General features: G+C 31.4%; 1 protein-coding gene, 2 non-coding genes and 3 pseudogenes across 6 annotated transcripts; 2 read left to right on the top strand and 4 right to left on the bottom strand.

Annotated features, from left to right (window-relative positions):
• Window positions 1-2,431: 2,431 nt before the first annotated feature.
• On the top strand, window positions 2,432-6,338 carry MED21 (mediator 21). Of its 4 annotated transcripts, none has more exons than XM_088807771.1 (6): window positions 4,192-4,418; window positions 4,533-4,701; window positions 4,839-5,186; window positions 5,343-5,420; window positions 5,516-5,567; window positions 5,992-6,338. In XM_088807771.1, the coding sequence occupies exons 3-6, from the start codon at window positions 4,980-4,982 to the stop codon at window positions 6,066-6,068; spliced, it is 414 nt and encodes a 137-aa protein (XP_088663897.1). In that variant the 5' UTR covers window positions 4,192-4,418; window positions 4,533-4,701; window positions 4,839-4,979; the 3' UTR covers window positions 6,069-6,338. The 4 variants fall into 4 exon arrangements, with proteins under 4 accessions (XP_017979477.1, XP_088663897.1, XP_017979479.1 ...); XM_018123990.2 differs by having other exon boundaries at window positions 4,566-4,701; XM_018123988.2 differs by lacking the exons at window positions 4,192-4,418; window positions 4,533-4,701 and adding an exon at window positions 2,432-2,658.
• A 1,672-nt stretch (window positions 6,339-8,010) lies between these two features.
• Window positions 8,011-8,125, bottom strand: LOC148762168 (U2 spliceosomal RNA; annotated as a pseudogene).
• A 2,575-nt stretch (window positions 8,126-10,700) lies between these two features.
• Window positions 10,701-10,874, bottom strand: LOC148762169 (U2 spliceosomal RNA; annotated as a pseudogene).
• A 915-nt stretch (window positions 10,875-11,789) lies between these two features.
• LOC148762170 (aquaporin PIP2-7-like) lies at window positions 11,790-20,426 on the top strand (annotated as a pseudogene).
• On the bottom strand, window positions 11,895-12,085 carry LOC148762171 (small nucleolar RNA U3). Its single transcript, XR_016027273.1, has one exon. It is a non-coding gene; the product is annotated as a small nucleolar RNA U3 (small nucleolar RNA).
• On the bottom strand, window positions 13,425-13,575 carry LOC148762172 (U4 spliceosomal RNA). The gene has a single exon (XR_016027274.1). It is a non-coding gene; the product is annotated as a U4 spliceosomal RNA (small nuclear RNA).
• Window positions 20,427-24,166: the final 3,740 nt, after the last annotated feature.

A 24,166-nucleotide genomic window follows, 5' to 3' on the forward strand; every position in this document is an offset into this window, starting at 1 on the left:
CGTCCAGCCCTTGATATCACTTTTTGATCTCTCTCCTCAAGCATGCTAAATGGAAATAAAGGCATAGGAAAGGTAGGAATCAAGCTAAAATCGAAAAATCTTACCGTTAGACGCGTAAACGGTCGAAAACCGCGAATTTCTCTTTGAATTTTCTTGTTTCTCTTTGGTTTTTCTTTTCTTCTTCCTTTCCTCTCTATTTCCTCTGTTTTTCTTCCTTATGGCCGGCCAGCACTCAAAATTTGGGTTTAAATGGCTGACTTTTCATTAAAATAATATTATTTCATTAAAAAAATGCCATGTGTCACTTTCCCATTGGCCCATTTTTAAAATTTCATCCATTTGTTTCCAAATTTTCACCATACACTTGTCTCATATATTCATAGCTTAGATAAAATTCTCAGACTCATCCAAAGTCTCGGTGGAGTAATTTTTGCAATTTACACTTTTGCCCCCGTAAAAGTCAAAAATTACATTTTTACCCCAAAAATTGAAAAATTGCCCATAGACATATTTTTCATCCCTTATACTCATACCATTCTCCAATTTGTCAAATTTGATCTAAATTCTCTCAAAATCTCAAATTTTGTCCATGGATGGCAAAATTACGATTTTGCCCCTACACTCCAAAAATCACCAGAATTAAACTTTTTCACTTCCTATCATTAAATTATACTCCAAATAGTTAATCTTGGTCAAAATTTTCACTCCATGATCAAATTATTATCTTAGGTGGCAAAATGACGATTTTTCCCTTGAATATCAAAATTTCTAATTTTACCCCAAATGAACCCTCGAACTCCGAACAATCATTTTTAGTCATTCCTGAACTATAAAATAGTAAATTTCATCCTACAATTCCTATTTGAACTAGTTCGAGGTTAAATCAACTCAAGTGTACCGTTAGGTACGATATCGGGTTTCGTCTTTTCTTATTTGCTTTCCTAGCATAATAACATGCTACTCAATGCATGTATGTCATGACATGTATTTATAGGGTCGGGTTTTACATATATATATATATATATGTAAATGTATTATTCATAAAAAATATATAAACTTGTATTAATATGAAATTACATGTTATATACTTTAAACGATATAACTTTATAAGTTAATATACATATATGAGATATTAAATATCTTACATATATATTAATATGTTATAATTATTACACATATGTTTTATTTGTAAGCTTATAATAAATTTTATTTATATGATTACAGTTAATAACTTTATTAGTTATTACCTTATTTTTTATAAAATATTATTTATAATTAGTTATTAGTTATACAAACTTTGTAATATATATAATATTATAACATATAATTTGTATCATTAATATATATAATAAAGTAATATAACATTATGTTTTACATTAATTATATTCATATAAGATAATTCTAATATTACTTTGAGTATGTAATCTTTTACCATTAATTTCATATCATAATTTTAATAATTGAAATCATGAGCACTATTTAAAAATATATAACCATATAAGGTACATAAAAATAATAATACTTGATGTATATTAATATTAGTTAATATAAATTAAGAAAAATTGATAGAAAACTTGATTAATAATATACTCACAATTATTAGTTTATTATATATACTTATACAAAGTATAATCATAGCAATTTAATATTAAATATATATATATTTATTTATTTATAAATCTGTATTAATATGAAATTAAAAGTTATATATTTTAAATTATATAACTTACATGTTAATATTGATAAATGATAATAAATATCCTACATATTAATATATTATAAATATATATTTGTATAAATATATTATATATACATATATTTAATTTATACATAAACATTACTATAACTTATAATAAGCTTTATTTATATGATTACACTTATTAATAACGTTATAAGTTATATTCTTAGTTTTTAAAACATATTATTTATAATTAGTTTTTATTTATACAAAATTTGGCATAAAATACTATAATGTATTAGTTGTATTATTAATTTCATACATATATATAATAAAGTAATACATATAAATGTATACTATATAAAATTAAAATATTACTTATACTTATTATAAATAAGTAATTAATATTTTACAAAATAATAAATTTAGTTAATAATAAACAATATATTATAAATAAATAGCAAAATAATGTTGATTTTGTTTATAATCTAATAATGTTAAATTTATTACATTATTTATTAATATCTAATATATTATGAATATGTAAAGATATATTATTAATAATTATTTATTATATAGGAAAGTTTAATATAAATATATTAAAGTGTTATTATTATTAACAATTATTCATTTATTAATAAAATTTAAAATATTTAAATTTTTGTTGATATAAGGACTTAAACATGTGTCTAGAAAAAGAAACCAAGATTTAACCGAGTCTACCACCCACTTTATGGTTTACCAACCTAGGCTAAAAGCAAACCAAACCCATATGACCCAAATCCTGATCCCTAATCCCTCGCCCATGTCCGTGGCTCATTACTTTACCAAATTTTCTCTACTTCGCTGCCCCTTCTGGTGCTGTGACAGACGGCTCAAGCTTCCTTTGCCGTGGTGTGCTGAAGGTCCCTGCTTTGCTCCCCAAACTCTGCACTTCCTCTGCGTTCTGATTTACAGCTTTGGAGCTTCTGGTGCTGAAGGTTTTTGTTCTTCTTCTTCTTCTCTCTTTATTTTTTTTCCTGTTTGGTTACCAAGAAACCAAATCTGATTTTTTTTTTATGTCTGTACCTTGCAATAACAAACTGAATTTTGTTTTATGTCTGATTTTTTTCCTGTTTTGTTGGAATATCTCAGTCTGTGATAATGTTTGAATATCTTTGTTTGATATCTCTTCATTCACCCCATGGAAGGAAGTTGATATCACGGGTCAAGGTGAGAACATTATTTTGTCTACATATATCTCCGAAATAACTGGTTTGGGCTTGTCCGGGAGGAAATGAATGTTTACTTCATTCTTTGGCTTCTTGGACAAGGTCACATGATCGCTAGAAATGATCAAAGAGCCATGTAAAATGTCCTATTTCATCTGAACTTTCTCCTAGAAATTTTGTAACATGAACCAGGAAGTTCTGGTAGCACATGAACCAGGAATTAGTTTTATCACTACATGTTGGACCAGATGCAGATATCAGACTCGGTTAGAGCAGAAGAAAAAAACTGTCAACAAAGGCTAATAATAAATATTAATTTTGAACCATTTTTGTATTAATGCCAGACTTTGACAAAAGCTTCATGCGTAATTGTGGGAAGAATGAAAAGGGAGAATGTAAGAAAAAGAGGAAAACAAAGAGAAAATTATCCCATTCCCTTTTCCACTATCTAGGAGGGACTAGTCTTGCAGTTGCTTGAAAAAGGTGCAGGAGTTGTAAAAATTAAGAGTTAATTTTCATGACCATCTTATGTAAATTTAATTAAAGTAATTAAGCATAAGAACCATTAGGGACACACAGTTACTATTATCTTCTGACTTGGATAACCCTTTTTTCAGCTTATTTCTTGTATGTAATTCGTGTGACCCCCTTCCCCCTCTGAGGCTAAGGCTACCTACTGAGCATTTATTTCCCTTCAAAGCTCAAGCTTTTTGTTGGGTCCGAGAACCCGATTGCCTTGATGTGAGGTTTGGGAGTGTCATCAATTTTTGGTGTTTAGGTATAATATCATATGATGTAAAATTCGATTTATTTAATACGAACGAAAATCTTTTATTAAAAGCATTTCTTGAGTATAAAGTATAATATCATATGATGCAAAATCAGTTTATTTAATATGAAAGAAAATAAAAATTTTTTTATTGAGAATATTTCCCTTCATCCTTTTGTTAAAATTTAAAAATATTTCTCACTTAGAGAGTTCTTGGAGAAAATTTATTATTATAAGTTTTTTGAGAAAGTCTCATCATCAATTATCATTTGTGTACAAAAATATCCACCCAAGTTGAATGCAATGATAAATGAATGTCCATGATGCATATTAAGCAAAGTAATTATTAATTGTTTTTTCATGCTTTCATTTTATTTTTAAAATTTACTGCTTTATTTACTTTGAATAATTCTATAATTGAGAATTCTATAACTTCCTTTAAATAATTGTATTTTTAATTTAGACAACTGTTTGTCAACCTCAAGGTTACTCCCTAAACGGCACCGTTTGGTGAAGAGAAACCCTACCCCACTCTCTTCTCACTCTCCCTTTCTCTCTCTTCAAACGGCGCCTCCACAACACTTTTCTCTCTCTAAAATCAAACGCTGAAAGCCACCCTGGCTTTCGCCTTTCTCCAGCTGCCGGTGATCCAGGTGGCCTCCCCTGACATCTCCTCACCGAGGAAAAACCCTAAAGAGACCCTAAACCCAAATAAACTCTATTCCGAGAGGTTGCAAGGATGAAACCTTCAAAACGAAAGGTTCCCCTCCCCTCTCCTATATTTGCATGTTATTTGGTTGCAATTTTTTTGTTTCTTTTTCCTTTTTGGATTCTGATTGAGGTTTTTCGTTTTGGGTATGGATTCGGCTGCTAGAATGGTTTAGGTTTTTCTTGATTTTTTTCGCAGGGATCTCCAGGGTTTTTTCTTCCTTCCGGTTTCTTTCTCTCCCCTTTTTAAAGTGTAGGCTTGTGGCTTTTAAAGCCGCTCCAGAGGTGGCCCTTTTTGCCACTTCCCGCCGCCAGCTCCAGCACCTTGTGTTTTTGTCTGTTTCTCTTGTTCATTTTCATTTCTGATTTTCAACTTCATTTTTGTTTCTAGATATTTTTATTCTTTTACGCTTTTATTTTTTTTAGGCCCAATTATTATTTTTTAATTAATCTATTTGTTTCCATTTTTCAGGTGTGTACTCTTTGGGTCTTAAGATTTAAGCAGTTTACGAATCACCAAGACCAAATACTATGAAGTAACAGTTGCCCAAGTTTTGGCTCTTCTGTGTTCGATCTGTCGTATAAAACTTTAGGTTCTTATTGGTTTTGGAAGATGGATATAATTTCCCAATTACAAGAACAAGTAAATGCAATAGCTGCCCTAGCCTTCAACACTTTCGGGTCGTTGCAAAGAGATGCTCCACCCGTCAGGCTTTCCCCAAATTACCCAGAACCCCCTGCTAATCCCACTGAGGACTCGGCGAATTTCCCTGACCAACCTAAGCTCATGAGTGCTGCTCTTGTTAAGGCCGCTAAACAGGTGAGGACGGGTTATTGATTTTATCAGAATTATTTTTTTTTAATACCATAATCTTAGGAATCAATTAGTAGTATAATCTGATGATTGGATCAAATCAGTTCCTTTACTCATGGCCTTACGTCGGATGTTTCTGATTGTTACTACTACTTTCAACAGTTTGATGCGTTGGTTGCAGCACTTCCATCTTCCGAAGGAGGTGAAGAAGCTCAACTTAGAAGGATTGCTGAACTCCAGGTAGATAGAGTCTCGACTGGGTTTGCTGATTTTCGATTTTACATGTCTTAATTGTCTTTTTCTTTTGGTTTTTAATCACTGTACCTGTTGTCCAGGCCGAAAATAATGCTGTAGGCCAAGAACTTCAGAAGCAGCTGGAGGCTGCAGGTACTTTTTCCTATCATTTTGGTTGTTTGCTAGATTTGTTGCCTACCATGTTCTAAAGAATGAATTTTGTTTTAAATTCGATTACCCCTTTAATGAATAAAGAACAAGGGAAATAAGTTCCAAAATAGGTGTGGGATTGTTAAGACCTAGTATGCTGCTTAATCTCAAGAAGAAATTTTTTGTGCTAGACATCCCTTCAGTGTTGTATTAGACGAAACTAATAGGATGTTTGCTCCATTGCTGTCATTCTACATACCCATTTCTCTTGATTTTCTAAAAATGGTACATGTGTTGTTTTCAACCTTGCTGTAGGATTAAGTTCCCCACATTAAACTTGGGATCTAAGCTGTACCTTGGGAAACGAAAAGTTGAAATGAAGAAAAATCTAACAATCTATATGCTTTTTTTGTGTTTTTGGTGCCAGAGAAGGAATTGAAACAGGTGCAGGAGCTGTTCAGTCAAGCAACGGATAATTGTTTGAACTTGAAGAAACCAGACTGAAGTCACTACCTACTGAAATCCTCCTTACTTTTTATTGTCTTTAAATGTCTTTAATCCTAAGTACTCAAAGGTTCTATTGTTCGAGTTTAAATTTGGACAAGCATTTTGTTATCCACCAAGAAGTTTTGGTTTGCCTTGTTGGTTCTGATTCCTCGTTAGAATTTAGCTACTCTTTCATGTTTGTGAAGACATGCTTGCTGTTTTGTGTAAGCCATGGTCAGATTGGCTCTATCTTTAGTGACTGAAATTTGGGAGTGGTTTTTCTCATAATGATGGATGGAACAAAATGCAGCCTGTGATGCCACCATGACACTCATTTACTCATCTGTGATGCACCCCATGACCCGACCAAATTTCCTCAATTCCAAAGACGACCTGAATTTTGTGATAAAGGGGGTTTATGCAGTGCATATGCTGTTAGCAAAAAAATAACACAACCTGAATTTATTACCCCGGAAGAGGAACAAGGGGTGATCAAAGGAACTTAAGTTCACCATCCTAGTAAACATAAAAGCAACCATAAATAACAAAGTAGCACTTTTAACTAAATCCAACTTCTTGTTGCTGCTAGGCTGTTGATAATTTCCGTACCCAGGATATTATTCATGGTACATGTTGGGGTCAGGGGGAGCAGCGGTATAGCCAATAATCATATCTTTGGGCTAACCCATAATATCCACCATTCCACTGGTTTGGATCTGCTTGGGCTGCAGTACAAGACATGTCAAAGGCATGGATCAAACTTAAGGTTATACAGAATTACCAAGACCAAGCAATAGGCCATCAAAATCATCAAACTCACTCGTTTGTTTGATGTGCTACGGCCCCGTGACAAGCCTAATACTTTGTCCACACAACTGAGTCCCATTTAGCATTCCTAGTGCTTCTTCTGCACAGCTCCGGATGCCATTGCTCAAGCACAGAACAAACCAATTACATAAGCTATATCTCCCCTTAATAAATCTCTTAAGAAATATTGAGCAGCGTATCTTTACCTATCAGCAAATTGAACAAATCCACATAGTTTGTTTTGTGCTGAAAACCTCTCTCAAATGGTCATCCGGGACATTAGAATCCAAATTACCAACAAATATCTGCATGCAAATATGTAAAATTAAAACCATATAACAAGAAAGAATGTTCCTCGTTGAAACTGAACAAAGTACACACAGTTATATTATTTTGATTATTCTTGTTTTGAGTCCCTTGAGATGAAGCTGCTTATGAAAAATAAAGGCGTAACAAAAAGATAATAAAAAAAGGAATAGGTTTTTCAAGAAACAATGAGAAAACACAAAATCATGTGTCACAATCCTCGCGTGGATGTGAATCTTACATTATCGAGATAATGATCCCAACGGATTGAGTTATAAAGTCTCACATCGAAGAAAAAATCTCAGTAGGGAGTAAGAGAGTATGTCATGGTCCTAAAAAAAGAACCATGAATCTCACATCGATTATGTACTAGAGTGATACTGAAAATATAAGAGTTCACATCACTTTCAACTTGTAAGATGTTTTTTATAAGATAAAACTATGAGACCAACGAGTCAAAACAAATAATACAGATATTGATGTGCGAAATGTGACACCATATGCATTGATAGGATCCTTTTGACGAATCTTGTGCTATACAATAATAACACCAAACATACAACACAATCTCAATTTATGATGACCACTAGGGTGGGCCTTCCTGCGTATCCTCATAATGTAAAAACATACACATGAATTGGTAACCAACAACGAAGAGGGGATAAAATAATCATTTCCCAGAATGCAGTTCCTCTTGGATTCTGAAGTCTGTTTTACAAAATGATTTTGCTGTATAGTTACCGTTGGTAGAGCATATAAAAAATGATGCCATGGCCCAGATGGTTAGTGCATATAAAATAAAATATCTAAAAAAAATAGTAATTAATGCTTCAAATTATTGAACTAATATTGGTGGATGCAAATTAATTTAATATCATATGGATCAATATCCACGTATCAGACATTAAAGTGGTAAAACCATATACTACACTTGATCTTAGCCAAAAGACTGAAAAACGTATGAGATGTAATGTGGCTTGATTTCACTTTTATAAGGCACTTTCACATCACTCTTGTTTGTGCTTTTAATATGAGATATAAACTTAGTCCAAAGAGCTTCAAGTATAATATCCTTATCATAGACAAAACTTTTAAATCATAAAATAAAATATGCACACATGTAACTATCTTATCGATTTGTCTATTAAAACTATAAAATATTTAAATGATTCACATAGTGGATGTGTGAGTCCACATTTATCAACCTGAATACCTTCTAAAGATGTAGGAGATTTAGTCCCACTTTAGTTAATGATGACCTTATAATTAATTTTCCTTGATTGCAAGCAATACATGAAAATTCATTAAATTGAAAAATCTTTTGATTATTCAATGAATGACCATATGAATTTTCAATAATTTTTTACCTCATTATTGATCCGGAATGGCCCAACTAGTCATGCCGAACATTAATATTATTAGTGAACTTCTGGTTTATTATAGTATGAGTTTCAATCATTCTAATGTTTGTGTGGTACAATCTAGATGATGAAGCGGATAAGTTTTTCAAAACACACTTCTTACCCAAGATAATAGATATAATATAGAGATATTCAATGGCTCTTTCATTATTTGTCCCAATATGATATTAATTTAGATGAATATTTTCAAAACTTAATAAATTCCTTTAAAACTTAGTAGAAAATAATACATCTTCTATCATAAATTTCGTTCCACTGGGAAGTAAAATATTGACTCTTCCGAAACTTTCAATTAATCTTGTACTACTAGATATACTATATTGTATAAATGTTATTTTGAATGTGTAATTACAAATGAAGTGAGGTACAATTAACTTCTATAAATTAATACCCTTGGGATCATAAAAATTTATTAATTATCAAGATATTAATAATTTTTTAATTTATACATCAATTAACCTTTTCTGATGCTTAATTGATGTATAAATTAGTGTTTAGCATCACCCTTGACATTGGAACCGATCTCACACAAAGATGCATTCAAAGCAACAATCATATTACATAAATTTCTTTAGCAATACGAGAACACTATACTAAAGCTTTTTAATGCACTAAGAAAAGTTATAGATAAGGTCAAAAGAAACATTAATTTCAAGAGGAAATAAATAACGTTGGAGTCATATTTGACATAGACCTTTTAATTGAGTCTTATATATATATATAATTTTAATGTATAAGGAGATTATTAATTTATATATAAGGTGAGATCTATGTTTTTTTTTAATGTATTATCTTTTAAATTTAACGAATTATTAATTTATTATATTGGTCCCAAATCGGGATCGATCAAAAATATTATTTAATTGAGATTATTAATTTATCGAGTATTAATTTATAAAGGTTATATTGTGCCCATTTATAGATCGATAAACCTTTATCTAGATCGAATTTACAAGATAAAGATAATACTAAAGGATTTAAATTGGATCTATCCAAATTAAATCAACTTAATCCAATCTAATCCACACCCAATTCTATATATACATAATAAAATCTAAGAGTTCTATTTGGCTTTATATGAGTTGCTTGACCTAGTCTAAACTCTTGAATCATAACATAATAGGTATTCACAAATATATTCATAACAATAACTAAAGCCTCTAATTCTTCAAATTATTAAACTAGTATTAATGCACTAAGAAAAGTTATACATGAGGTCCAATGAGACATCAGTTTCAACTGAAAATAAGTAACATTGGAGTCATATTTTACAAAGGCTTCTTAATTGAGTCATGTATATATATAATTTTGATGTATAAGGAGATTATTAATTTCTATATCAAGTGGAACCTATGTGTTCTTTTCTTAAATGTATTATTTTATAAATTTAACGAATTATTAATTTATCAAATTGGTCCTAAGTTAGGACCGACCAAAAATATTATTTAATTAAGATTATTAATTTATCGAGTATTGATTTATAAAAGTTATATTGTATCCATGTATAGACCAAAAACCCCTTATCTAAATAAAATTTATAACATATAGATAATACTAAATCTATATCCAAATCTATATATACATAATTAAATCAAAGAGTTCTATTTGGTCTTATGTGAGTTGCTTGACCTAGTTTGAAATCATAATATAATGGATATTCACACATATAGTTATAACAATAACTAAAGCCTCAAATTCCTCAAATTATTAAACTAATATTAATGCACTAAGAAAAGTTATAGATGAGATCCAAGGAGACATTAATTTCAAGAGAAAATAAGTAACATTGGAGTCATATTTTTTGCAAAGGTCTTTTAATTGAGTCATGTGTATATATATAATTTTGATGTGTAAGAAAATTATTAATTTATAATCAAGCAGAACTTATGTATTTTTTAAATGTATTATCTTATAAATTTAGCAAATTATTAATTTACCACATTAGTCCCAAGTCAAAATTATTAATTTATCGAGTTTTAATTTATAAAAGTTATTTTGTACCTATTTATAGAACTATAATCCCTTATTTAAATAAAATTTACGCGATAAAAATTTTGGTATTATCTAGTTTACCTGACCTAGTTTAAACTCTTAGATCATAACATAATAAATACATATTGGGTGCGTTGAGCAACGAATGAACGACACTTGAGAACTCTAATAGCAAGTTATTGTGATAAGCTAGAAAATTTAATTTAATATCATGTGAATCAATGATCCACATATCAAATATTAAACTGATAAAAATAGATACTACACTTGATCTTAACCAAAAGGCAGAGAAAGGTATGAGTTGAAATGTGGCTCGATTTCACTTTTATAAGACACTTTAGCATCAACCTTTTGTGCTTTTGATATGGGATATAAATTTAGTCCAAAGAGCTTCTAGTATACTATCCTTATGATAGACAAAACTTGAAAGGTATGCTTGATTCGCGGAATGAAATAGAAGAGGAATAAAATAATTATTCCATAAGAATAGAATAAAAATGAATAACTATTATATAATTTGATTCATGAGAATAGAATAAGACAAGAATTATTATTATGATTTATTCCAATAATTGGTTGGTAGAAATAGTTTTAAGAATAATTAAGGAATACGTGGTAAATGACAAAAATACATTTTAATAAAATTAAAGAGTTTTTTTTGAAAGATAAAAATACTCTAATAATAGGTAATAAAATCAAAATACCTTTTACTATAATTAAATAATATTTTCACCAAAATACAAACATATTTATATTATAATTTAATAATATTTAATATTACAAGATAAAATATATTCTCTATTAAATTTAAATAATACTAAATAATATTTTTATTACATTTATTATATTTAAATAATAATATTAAATAATATTCCTTATAATATTTATTATAGTTAAATAATATAAATATATTAAATGATATTTAAATATTTTCGTTTCCATTTTTTTTAAATGAAGTGAAAAATTCTTTGTAAAGGAGTATTTTTGTAAAGTGGAGCGGGGTGGTAGTGACTGGAAGCTTCAAAAACAGAATTGCTTTAGAGAGAGAGGAGTGAGGAAGAGAGAAAAAAGAATGAGTCTAGTATTATTTTATAAGGTAATTTTTGACATTGTAAAAGGATATTTTTGTTTAATTAATTTTTTTTTAATTTTTAAAAATTTGGAATAGCTATTATTAAGAGGTTTGGTAATGGTTATTTAAGCTCCTCTTCGAATGGCTATTTCAAGAAATAACTATTTCATTAAACTAAATGTAACTTTATCTCAAGAATCAAGGTAAGTACAATAAGAAGAAACAAAAAGAGAAAAAATTTTTAAGAGCCTGTCAGACAGCCCTGTGATCATCCCAGCCAAGAACGATCCTCAACGGCTCCCAGACACAAGAAGCTATTAAACACGCTCTGATGACAAGGCATTAACCCATCCACCAGACTTTAAATCCTGAGTCCTTTGTGCTAAAGGACACAGGGGCATGAGCCCATGGAGCAGATCCAATTCAAGTAAGATCGTGCTCCGCGTGTTTTGCCTCAAGAAATAAATAGCAGTGATTAATAATCTGAATTTTCGATGTGGGGCTTCATCACACGTTAGTGGGAATGGCATTGTGTCTGTAGTTGTCGAGAGTTAAAAAGTTTATTTGCAGTAGTGCATTACCTTGCATTAGGATCTAAGCAACAGACATTTGTCAAGAGTTGTGTTTTTGCATGGAGGAAACTTACCGCTGCATCCATCTATAGGTTTATTATTTTGGCCAGAGCATCCGTCTAGGTTTAGAAAACCACACCTTGGCACTTTATGTAATGGGATTTGATCTTTGGTATTGGTAGACAGGGCGTTTGCATTTACCACTAATATGCTTGGCCTCAGAGCCAGTTCAAAATCAAATTCCAAACTTCGGTGGGTTTTAAAATAATAGGGATGGTAATGGGTATCTTATTACAAAGTAATGTGAATACTAAATTCGATTATATAGAGTTAAGATATTTTATAATCGAGTTCAATAGTATTTTAATATTTTTTTTTACATAATTGATTTTTTAAACAGATTCGAATAATTATAGGATAATGAGTATGCATTAGAAAGGTTAGCATTGATGCTTGGAAGAGTGCTCGAGACAGCACTGGCTCTACACCTGAAGATTATGCTCGCTTAAGTGGCCACTACTCACACATCCACCTGGTACAGAAGAAAATTAATAAGAGAACAGGTTCTGGGCATGCGGTGGTTGACATTCCTGGCGCCCTCACAGAGTGCAGCATGAACCAGAAGCAGAATAATGAGTCAACCTCCAGCTTTGAGATTGGCCGGCTTGAATTGAGATCCATGCAACGACATTGCAAGCTTTGTGATCAGAAGCTGGCTTATGGCTGTGGAACAACCAGCAGGTCATTGGTTTACAGGCCTGCAATGCTCTCCATGGTAGCCATTGCTGCAGTCTGCGTCTGTGTTGCTCTACTATTTAAGAGCTGCTCTGTAGTTCTTTACGTATTCCGACCCTTCAGGTGGGAATTGTTGGACTACGGAACAAGCTGAAGTCCAGTAACTCCCAAAATCGGTCACGTCTAATAGGTGGTTTGCATTTGTATCCGTTTATAATAGACTGTAAAGTTGAGATCGGTGCACGACACCAGAGTTTGGACTGAGTTTTCTGATGCAGTAATATTATTGACATATATATATATATATATATATATATTTATTTATTTATTTGTTGTTCAAAAAATATTCAAATAATTTTAAAATTTAAGTATTTCATTTACTAATCAAATTCGAATATCTCAAAATTAACGAATACCCTACACATTTTTACAAAATAAACATTAAGCCTTTCAAAACTAAGAATTGTAGAGCTCTACCCCAAAGGAAGCACTTCCAGAAATTCTCGAAGGACAAGGCTGAACCCAAGCCTAAGAGGGGGTTTGGAAAAAGTTTTCAACCAGCAATAGACGCGCCTCGGTTAGAACCTCACTAGCTGCGTCATTGCCCCAAGCGCAAAGATGGCTTAATCAAGGTTTCAGCTCATATTTTATAATGGATGCAAGGATTCTCGCATTGTTGTCCTATTTATGTGGGATGATTTAACCATTTAGCTTCAATTTTGTATTAACCAAACATTGAAATTGAAAGCAATGGTAATGACAATCATTGTTCTCTATTTAGCTTTTTGATACTGAAAAAAAATTCATCACGATGGAGATTTTTAATCGAAATTATGTATCTTATATACTTGATATTATGTTAATAATTGAAATTTACAATTGAGATTAAATGTGATTCAATCCTAATATCAAATCGATTCATAGTAATAATATAACATATATCGAACAAAATTAGATGATAAAATTTTAAAGAAAACCATATAACTAGAATTAATTCTTTAATTAATTGTACGTGCTTCAAAATTTGAAAAAAGTGAAAATTAATGGAAAAATTACCATTAATGACATTGGCATCTATTTTCGAAACTAACGTGGAAATCCAAATATTTTCATGCAAGTAATAAAGATTATTCAAGATTTTAGAAGGTCTTGAACTCTAGTGCTAAACTTTTAATTTAATGAAAAGTCTGCTCTATTTTGGATATTTATCACTAGTTGGTTTAAGCATAAGTAAAAACAAAGAGTTTCATCCGATAAAAGCATGGTTTATGCAATGAACTTGATTAAACAAAGGGTAACGGAATCATAAATCAACTCTTCATTTCTCAATCGAGGGAGGAGAGCTAACCTTCTTGTTGTAAGGTAGCATCTCAATTTCATATTCAAAGCCTAACACTATAATTAGGCATACTACCACAAATTATGACGTAAGCTCTCCCACTGTAGAGATTTTGGAAAAGTAGCCCTCCCAAGTGCAATGGAAGTCACTATCCTAGGCCATGGGCACGAAAATGGCCATGAGCAACTAGTATGAAATACCTACTTGTTTAAAAGTTAGAAGATTAATCATATATTGTTCGAATTGTGATTGTCTGATTAATTATAAAAAAAAAAGGTGTAATAAGTAATAATTTTATAAGTATTCAAATTTTTTGTTAGTAGTCAAATACATGCTCTAGAAAAAAAAATTGTTGCAAATGTCAAACAAATACGTTAGAATGAATTGTTTATAGAGCAATAACAGTAATGAGAAATCCCAAAAAATAGTGAAGAAAGTTAACAAGGAAGGACAAAGCCGCAAAGACTATGTGGACCCTCCACCAACACTACTTGTTGGCATGCCGCAAAGACTCTATGGACCCTCCACCAACACTACTTGTTGACATGGTGTCACGGTACACACCAACTCTTATGAGATATTGTTCATTTTGGTCATGACATTTTTCGTTAATTCTCCATTAGAAGTTTCTCTTCAAAGTGGGACTTATGGCTTTACCTGTTGGGAAAATATCTCTATGATTCACATGATCCACATTAAGTGTCAAGTACCACACCAACTCCTGTGAGGTATTGTCCACTTTGGCCCGTTAGTCTCATGATTTTGTCTCACAAAAAGCGCCTCACAAGTTAAAGGTGGTGTGAACCCTTATATTTCCAGTATCACTCTACTACATAGCCAATGTGGGATTCATGGCTCCCTTCTCTAAGACCATGACATCCACCTTTACTCCCCGCTGGGAGTTTCTCTTTGATTTCAATGTGCGACTTTATGGCTCACTCGCTGGGAGCATTATATCGATGATATGGAATTCAAGTCCATGTGATGACCGTGATATCTTTCCCCACTTCAACAAAGGTCCACTGTCCTCAGTGGCACATTGCTAGTACTCAGAGTTTGCTCTGATACCAATTGTCACAGTCCACACCAACCCCTGTGAGGTATTGTCCGCTTTAGCCCGCTGGCCTCACGGTTTTATTCCATAAAAGGCACCTCACACGTTAAAGGTGGTGTGAACTCTTATATTCCTAGTATTACTCTAGTACATAACCAATGTGGGATTCATGGCTTCCCTCTCTAGGACCATGACATCCACCCTTACTCCCTGCTAGGAGTTTTTCTTCGATATGGTACTTTGTGGCTCACCGGCTGAGAGTATTATCTTGACGATGTGGGATTCATGTCCACATGAGAACCGTGACACTAGGATTGTGACACATGGTTGAGCTCAAGCTTTAGTCTTTTCTACAAAGCACTTGTAGCTAAGTTCATAGCCACTCTCTTTTTCCTCTATGTTACCATAGCCATTGTAATTGGCCAAAAGAAACAACATGTTGCATGTGACAGGGTTGGTCTCTTGGGTACTGCATAGGCTTTTGGTGGCATGATCTTTATTCTTGGTTACTACATTGTCAGTATTTGTTGTTCTAATTTTTTACCCATGCAAGTATATGAATAGAAATGATAATATAATGACAAGTAGAGTATCTATCTCACAGAGAATTGATATACCATTTTACAAGTTATTAAAATTAACACAATTTATCTTATCTAAACAAACAAAATCAAGTAACTAAATAAATTATAAATTAACTAAATCTAATTAACAAGAATTTAAACTAAAAAATTAAAGCAGTAATAAAATTGGATGAAATCAACTCAAACAAGTCTAAGATTACAGTATCTCTCACATTTCCTATAAATCTTACCTCTCTTCCTTAACTTATTCTAATAAATTGAATTGCTAACTTAGAGTCCTTAATTATTTATAAGGCTCTCTCGATACTCTTATAAAAATATCTATTTTAATCAAAATACTATATATCTAGGGATAGCATGTGGATACTTGACCCGGTTATATAGGGTTAGGGTACCTTATAACTGGGTTTGGGACGAGTTCAAGTAGTGATTTCACTACCCGTATCAAGTTCAGGTAAGATTCAAGTACCATCTATTGGATACTCGCTACTCGAACCCGATTACCATTTATAAATATTTTATTATTATTTCAATAATTAAATTAAATATATACTATTTTTACCAAATTTACAAGCAATTCTTTAATTAAAACTTAACAAATTTATGAAAAGTATGATTACTCTAATTATTAATGTGATAACATTAATACATTTAAACTAAAAAATTATTAAATTATTAATTATGTTTAAATAATATGAATATCATATCATATTATAAAGGAATATAATTACTATTATATATATGTATTTACTTTTAATATAAATATATTTACTTTCTATTTTGTGTTAACATTACAAAAATTATAACTTATTAAATTATTAATTATAATATATATCATTATTTATATAAACTTATAATATATATTCTTAAAGAGAGCTTTTGAGATTAAAATAGTTTTGGAACTTAATTTTTTTTTACTTTCATGAAATTAAGGACAAATTCGTAGAGTTGATTAAATTAATTAATGAAACTATGATTATTAATTGACTTGTAATGTCTTTTAATATATATATACTTTATATATATTGGATTCATTTATAAGAAATATAATTATTATTATATATATACTAAAATACTTTTAGTATATATACACTTTAAATATAAACATATTTACTTTTTATTTTGTGTTAACATTACAAAAATTATAACTTATAAAATTATTAATTATGTTTGAGATATTTGTTTTTGATTATTTAAATTTAAATTTTATTATTTGTGTGTTTTTATTAATTTAATTATTAGTAAATTATATGAAATATGTAAGAAAAATATTATTGTATATGGATACAGACACGAATTCAAGTTCGGATAATTGGGTACCCATGAATATCATTTTAATAATTTTTTTACATAATTGGGTTTTTAAACAAGTTAGGGTAATTATAAGGTAGTGGAGATGTATTAGGGTTATGGTTAGGGTTAGGGTAGTAATTTTCAAAAATATTATGGTAGTTAATAGGGTTTGGGTATTTTATTTTTTATAGGGTTAGGGTTCGGGTACCTCAAAATTAGCAGATACCTTACCTGTTGACAACTTTATATATATTTATGTGAATTGAAATTAAAACAGATTCATTAAATTCAAACTCTAATACTAGCTATATATGGCATACAAATATATTTTTATCCTATACACAAATCAATTTATTCATCTAAGTAAATAAATATGACCATATGCTATTCCAATTTTTAGCCTACTCTATACTCCTATTCTTAAGTTATGTTTAGGTTTCTATATCAATTGGTGACCAGACAATAAAAAGCATTAAAAACAAATTTGAATAAACAATTCAATTTCATTCAAAATAAACTAGAAAGAGATTAAAAATTTAAACTATATGTGAGTTCAATTGTAATCTTCGATAAAAGAAATTATCTATTCATAATTGCAAAAATAAATAAAAACATATGAAGTTTAGCCATCAAGGGTTAACAACAATAATAAACCCTAAGGAAGAAGAAAAACAAATATTGGCAGCCTTCGTGACTATTTGGCTTGGTTTTTTCAACTTATCTACCTCTTAAAAGTAAAAACTATGTCAAATATAATTTTTGAAAAACATTTTTAAAAAAAGCACTTTTTTTTAAAGAAAAAAATTTTTGAAAAAAAAGCTTAAAGAAGAGCTCCAGGGAAAAGCTTTCTCTTTTCTTCTTTTAAAAACACATCAATTTTTCAAGAAATACCCCTCTCTTAATCAATCTCCATCTTTTCTCTTTCCCTCTACAAATCACCAGTCTCCAATGCAAATCGCGATCTTCCTCTCCTCTACCTCTCTCTACAAAAACTACCAAGAAAAAAAAAACAGAAGACCTAACAACAAAATAGCAAAATCTAAAAATTTTTTGTTATTACAATGATTAAGAGAAAAGAAAATCCATAATTAAAATTGTATTAAGATACTATTTAAACGTTTTCTCTCTTCTTCACCAAAAGGATTTTAATGTCAAATATACCATTTCCTTTTTTCTCTTTTTTTTTTTTTCTGGAATTGAAGTATCATGGTCCGATCGCTTGTTAGATCAACAAATATCTAATACTATTGCTACTATACAATTTTGAGAGTTATTTCGTTTCTTTATTAATTTTTTTTATTTTAACACCTAAAATCATATAAAAACTTGAAGTGTTCCGTTATAATTTATTAAGTGATTGAAGATGATATGAATGCCTTTTATGGTAATTTTAACCAAAATTAGAGCTTATATAATTTATTTTATTAAACAGTTTACCAAACAGTTTTAGCTTAATTTTAAAAGTTATTATTTTTCATAAGAGCTTCATAATAGCTTTTAAGCTAACAAAATTCTAGGCCAAAAAGGCTCTTAATCTTCAATCTTCAACCTCAACTCTTAATTTCTTGAATCTCTCTTATGGTTGTCTTCTTGTGACTAACTTCTCCTTGAACTCTCTTTAAATAGCACTAAATTAACCTATTCTCCCTAATTGGCTCTTAATATGGCTTTAGAATAAGTGTAGAAACCTAATAAAAACTTAATCATCTTGCAGCCTATTCTTTTCTGCATTATTTCTTCATATTTTTCATCTCAACGTCACGTGTCACGGTCCTTGCATGGACGTCAATCTCACATTGTCGAGATAATGCTCCCAACGGGTTGAGAGCCACAATGTCCCACATTGAAGAGAAACTCCCAGCGGGGAGTAAGAGAAGATGTCATGATCCTAGAGAAAGGAGCCATGAATCCCACATCGGCTATGTACTAGAGTGATACTAGAAATATAAAGGTTCACACCACCTTCAATCCATGAGGCGTCTTTTGTGGGACAAAACCGTAAGGCCAGCGGGCCAAAGCGAATAATACCTCATAAGGACTGGTGTGGATCGTGACACTGCAGCACATCCCTTCGATGTCGTGGCATTAGCCTAGCTTCAAGTCTTCTCTTATTGACTACTACACTTTATCAAATTCCAATGTGATTTTCTCCATCTTCAATGTAGAATTAAGTAAAGTGATCACATAAAAGTTGTAACTCCATCTCTTATCTTTCCAATGGCTTAAGAATCACTTCATTTAGACGATTAGAGTGAGAGTTATGATCAAAATACTTCAACATGTACGAATAGGGCCTTAGTTCTTTAAACTCCCTTTTTTTCACGAAATTAAGCTTTATTCTTTAGAATCCTGCAAAAACATAAAAACTAATAATTACTAACTAAAGTAAAGCAAGTAAACATAAAAGTAGCACAAAATAAAATAACTCATTAAAAATAAACTAATTAGAAAAACTACTAAAAATAATTAAATCCTAATCTAAATTTAAGAACTTAGCTAGATTTAATAACAAAATGAGACAAAATAATTCTATAAAATAGAATTATTAGTATCTCAAGTAGTCACATTAACCTTACAATGACTTTTGGGTTGTTTTTGGCCCGTAAGTTGTTTCTGATCAAGGTTGTCGCTTACATGGAAGCTCGGTGCTTGGCTGCTATATGGAGTTAGGTTGGCTAAAGCTTTCATGAAGCATGAGTGCAACTCCCTTGGTGGTGGTGTTAACGTTGTGGCTTATTGCTACAACAAGGGAACTACTTTGGGAGTTGAGATTATTAGCACTTTCGTGCTTGTCTACATTGTTTTCTCAGCCATTCACCTTAAGTGGAATGCTTGTGACTCCCACATTCTTGTGTTGGCGCCCCTTGTTATTGGGTTTGCCGTTTTCATGGCTACCATTCCCATCACTAGTAGTGGTATCAACCCTTATAGGAGTAATGGTGCTGCTGTTATCTACAACAACAAGAAAGCCTAGGATAACCATTGGATTTTTTATGTTGGTCTTTTCGTGGGAATCTTGTAACAATTGCATACCACCAATTAACTGCATCTATCAAGGCTTTGGGATCATTGCTCAATGTCACGCTCTTAGCCTGGAAACATGTGAATTTCACATCATTGAGATTTGCTCCCAACAAGTCAAACCATAAGTCCAACATTAAAGAGAAGCTCCTAACGAGGAGTCAAAAGAGGATGTCATAGTCTTAGAGAGGAGCCATGAATCCCACATCGAAGGTATACTAGAGTGATACTGGGCATTAATAGTTCACACCACCTTCAACCTGTGAGGTGTCTTTTGTAGGATAAAATTGTGAGACTAGCGAGCCAAAGTAAACAATATTTCATAGAGGTTGGTGTGAACCATGACACTCAGTGTCACGGTCCTCATGTAGATGTGAATCTGATATTGTCGAAATAATGCTCTCAACGGGTAAGCCACAAAGTCCCACATCAAAAACTCCTAGCAGGAAGTAAGGGTGGATGTCATGATCTTAGAGAGAGAAGTCATGAATCCTACATTAGTTATGTATTAGAGTGATATTGGTAATATAAGGGTTCACACTACCTTTAACCTGTGAGGTACCTTTTTGGGATAAAACCATGAGGCCAACAGACCAAAGCAGACAATACCTTACAAGGATTGGTGTGGATCGTGACACTCAAATTTGAATACCAAAATAACTTTGTCTCCACTTACCTTTTCCTATTCTTTTTCTCCATTTGTTCATTTGCGTATTGAGAGGATGATTATGATGATGACCCTTCTTTCTTTTCTTTCAAAAAAACTGTTAACCATGTTTCACTTTTTGCGAAGAAGTCTTTAGAGCTTGAACAAGGCGGAATGCGCCCCGCACAATAATGCAACATGTAAGTGACGTTTGAGGACTCCAATAAAAAGTTATCTTATGAAGCCTCTTCTAAAATATTTAATTTTTAATCCATGACTGTATTTGGGTTGTGTAGGCGAAATCCCAATACTCTACCCTCATTTCCTATCTTATTTTGTATTCCAATTCTCACAAAGTATCATGTGTCTATTTTTTATTATTAATTAGTATATATTTAGTTTTATTTTTTTTCATATTTCCTTTTTCTCTTTTATACAAGTGAATATTGGTAATAATGCTAGCAGCTCTGAAAGATCTTAATACAATGATGAAAATGGTCAAGCAACAGGAGTTGAATACGATTATCTGGCAGTGTAGACACTAAAATCATAAACAAAAAAAAAATGATGAATTAAAAAATATGTATAACAAAAATAATAAAAATTAAAAAAAATAATAAAGAAGAAAAGAAAAAAGAGGGAAGAGAGGTACGACTGGCAGGGTGCGTCAGAGGTACGACTGGCAGGGTACGGACGCACCCTACCAGGCACCTCCCTCACCCTGCCAGACATAAAAAATTCGCATCTGACAGGGTAGTGGAATGTGCCCCCCAGTGCCTAGGAACAAGGCAGTGGAGCGTGCCCCCTCTAGAGCCCAGGAATCGGGTATAAAGGGGATAGGGCACTGTAGCATTTGGGGGCATTCAAACTCGAGAAAAGAGGGAGAACCTGCAATAGAAAAAAATCTTAGCAGCCAAGAAACCATAACAAAAAATTCCTAAGTTCTCTAGCAGCTCGAGGAATCCACAAGAAAATAAAAAAAATCAAAAAATGTGTGTGCAGTGAGAGTTGGGGCTCTTGCCACCGGTTGGAAGAAAGGTTTTTGAGGTTTTTTTTGGGTTTTCGTTTGGGAAAGAAAAGAAACCCGATTTGGGGCTGCCGGTAAGAAGAGATCAGTAGAGAGAGAGAGAGCCCGATTTGGGCAAAGGAGGAGTAGATCCAGGCATCCGACAGAGGGAGGTTCGGCGTGGGCTAGGTGGTCGACGGTAGGAAGGGAGAGGGAGAATCCAATTTGTTTAGAGAGAAAGGAGAGAGTTAGGCAGCTAGAGAGAGAAACAAAAAAGGAAAATAGGGAGAGAGGAAAAAAAAAAGAGGTTTTTATAGCTAGGGCTCGGAGGGCTTAAACGACGTCGTCCTGTAACTCACCCAAAGTTCGATTTATTCTCTCCAAACGGCGTCGTTTTGGGCGCACCAAGGGCTGCTGGACAAGACACCGAAACGGTGCGTTTTGGGAGAGGTTTGAGGGCCTTGGGAAGCAGACCAATTAGAGTGATCCGATTATCTTGGGCCACTTTAGCCCATAAAAGGTGAATCTTTTCTGATTTGGTCTTTGTGGTTGTGTTTGGCCCAATATTTGATAGAAGGGTAAATTAGTTTTAGTATGTTATTAGGTAAAATAAAAAGATAAAATACTTTTAAAATGATTAGATGTTAAGAGAAAATAGAAATAATAATAAAAAACAGAGAAGGAAAATATAAAAATCAAGGAGGATAAAAATAGAATGTTTAATGATATATAAAAAAATGATGATAAAAAATGAGAGTAGGTAAAAAATATACATATATATTTGCTTATATAATAAATAATAATAAATCAAGTGAAATAGCTATTTAACTATAAAAAAAACAGACCTAAGCATAATATATATAAAAAGAAATAAATAAACATTTAATTATTAAAAGATTAATGAATTTATTTAAGTAGTAAATATGGGGAAAAGTAAACATTTAATGATAAAAATAGATTTATTTAGATTGATAATATATGCACATATTTGGATTTAGAATGTTTGTTTAAAAAATATATAAACGTGGGAAAAGATGAAATGTGGGACATATTTACGAGATACATAGTCATGAAAATTTATGTAGAGATAATAAGAGTGAAAATAAATTAGGAAGAACTAGAATTAAAATATGATGAAACAAAATATGAAAAAAATCAAATTAGGTGAAAAAGGTAGTTCTATACAAATGGAGAGAGAATGAAAATAGGATAAGATAAAGAACTATTTAATATAAATAAGATAATTGCTTAATTTGATACCGATGATGGGATGATCGGTCGAGACGCGAGAAGTCACAATCCCGGGCTCATGTTCCCTAGGTTCGGAATCTGAATCAAAGCTCCACCAGTACGATGGGAGAGCCTCGATTTCAAGATCCTGAAATTTTTAATAAATAAAGAATTTGACTATACAAAATTTACTCAATAAAAATGATAAATAAATAACAATAGATAAAAAAATGATGATAAAAATAATAATAATAATTCAAATATATATAGTAAATAATAAATTTGTGAAAATGCAATACACACGACAAAAATAAAAAATAAATAACAAAAAAATAAATAATAAAAAAAAATCTAAGATAACAACTAATTTAAAATTAAGCATTAAATGGAATCATAACAATTTATCTCATTATAAAAGGAAAATATAAGGGTAACTTAGAATAAAAAATGTAAGGTGTAAAAAATAGTAATTAGAAATAAAATAGAAAATAAAAAGATATAATAAAATAAAAATAATAATTAATTAATAATAACTAAAAAAATATAGATAATTGTATATATATGTTGCATCATACATATCATTGCATATAAATATTTCTATTTTCGAGTTTAAGCCTCGATGATGGGATCTTCCAAGCATCTTGCGAAGGCAAGTATTCCTCGAAAAGTTCCTTAAGTGAAAAAGTGTCCCCGGGTCCCACCAATATGATGGGAGGGCTCGAGAGACATCTTTAATAAAAGGTTTTCGCCCGAATTAGGTTTATTATGCACGAAAACATTATTTTTAAAGAAAAACGTACGATAACTCCGATGATAGGAATTATTCGTTAAATTTGCGAAGGCGAATTTCTCGGATAGTTCCCTAGGTGAGAGAATACCCCGAGTCCCACCAGTATAATGGGCGGATTCGAGACAATATCCTCGATAAAAAGTTATTCGTCTGGCATTTTTTTCACGCCATGCATCTTGCCTCGTATTTGCATTCCATTTTAGGTCAAATAGGAGATTAAAATAAGTGAACAATAACTAAGGAAATAT

This window comes from Theobroma cacao, chromosome 6 (assembly GCF_053813885.1).
Source record: "Theobroma cacao isolate CCN51 chromosome 6, ASM5381388v1, whole genome shotgun sequence".
NCBI lineage: Eukaryota > Viridiplantae > Streptophyta > Magnoliopsida > Malvales > Malvaceae > Theobroma > Theobroma cacao.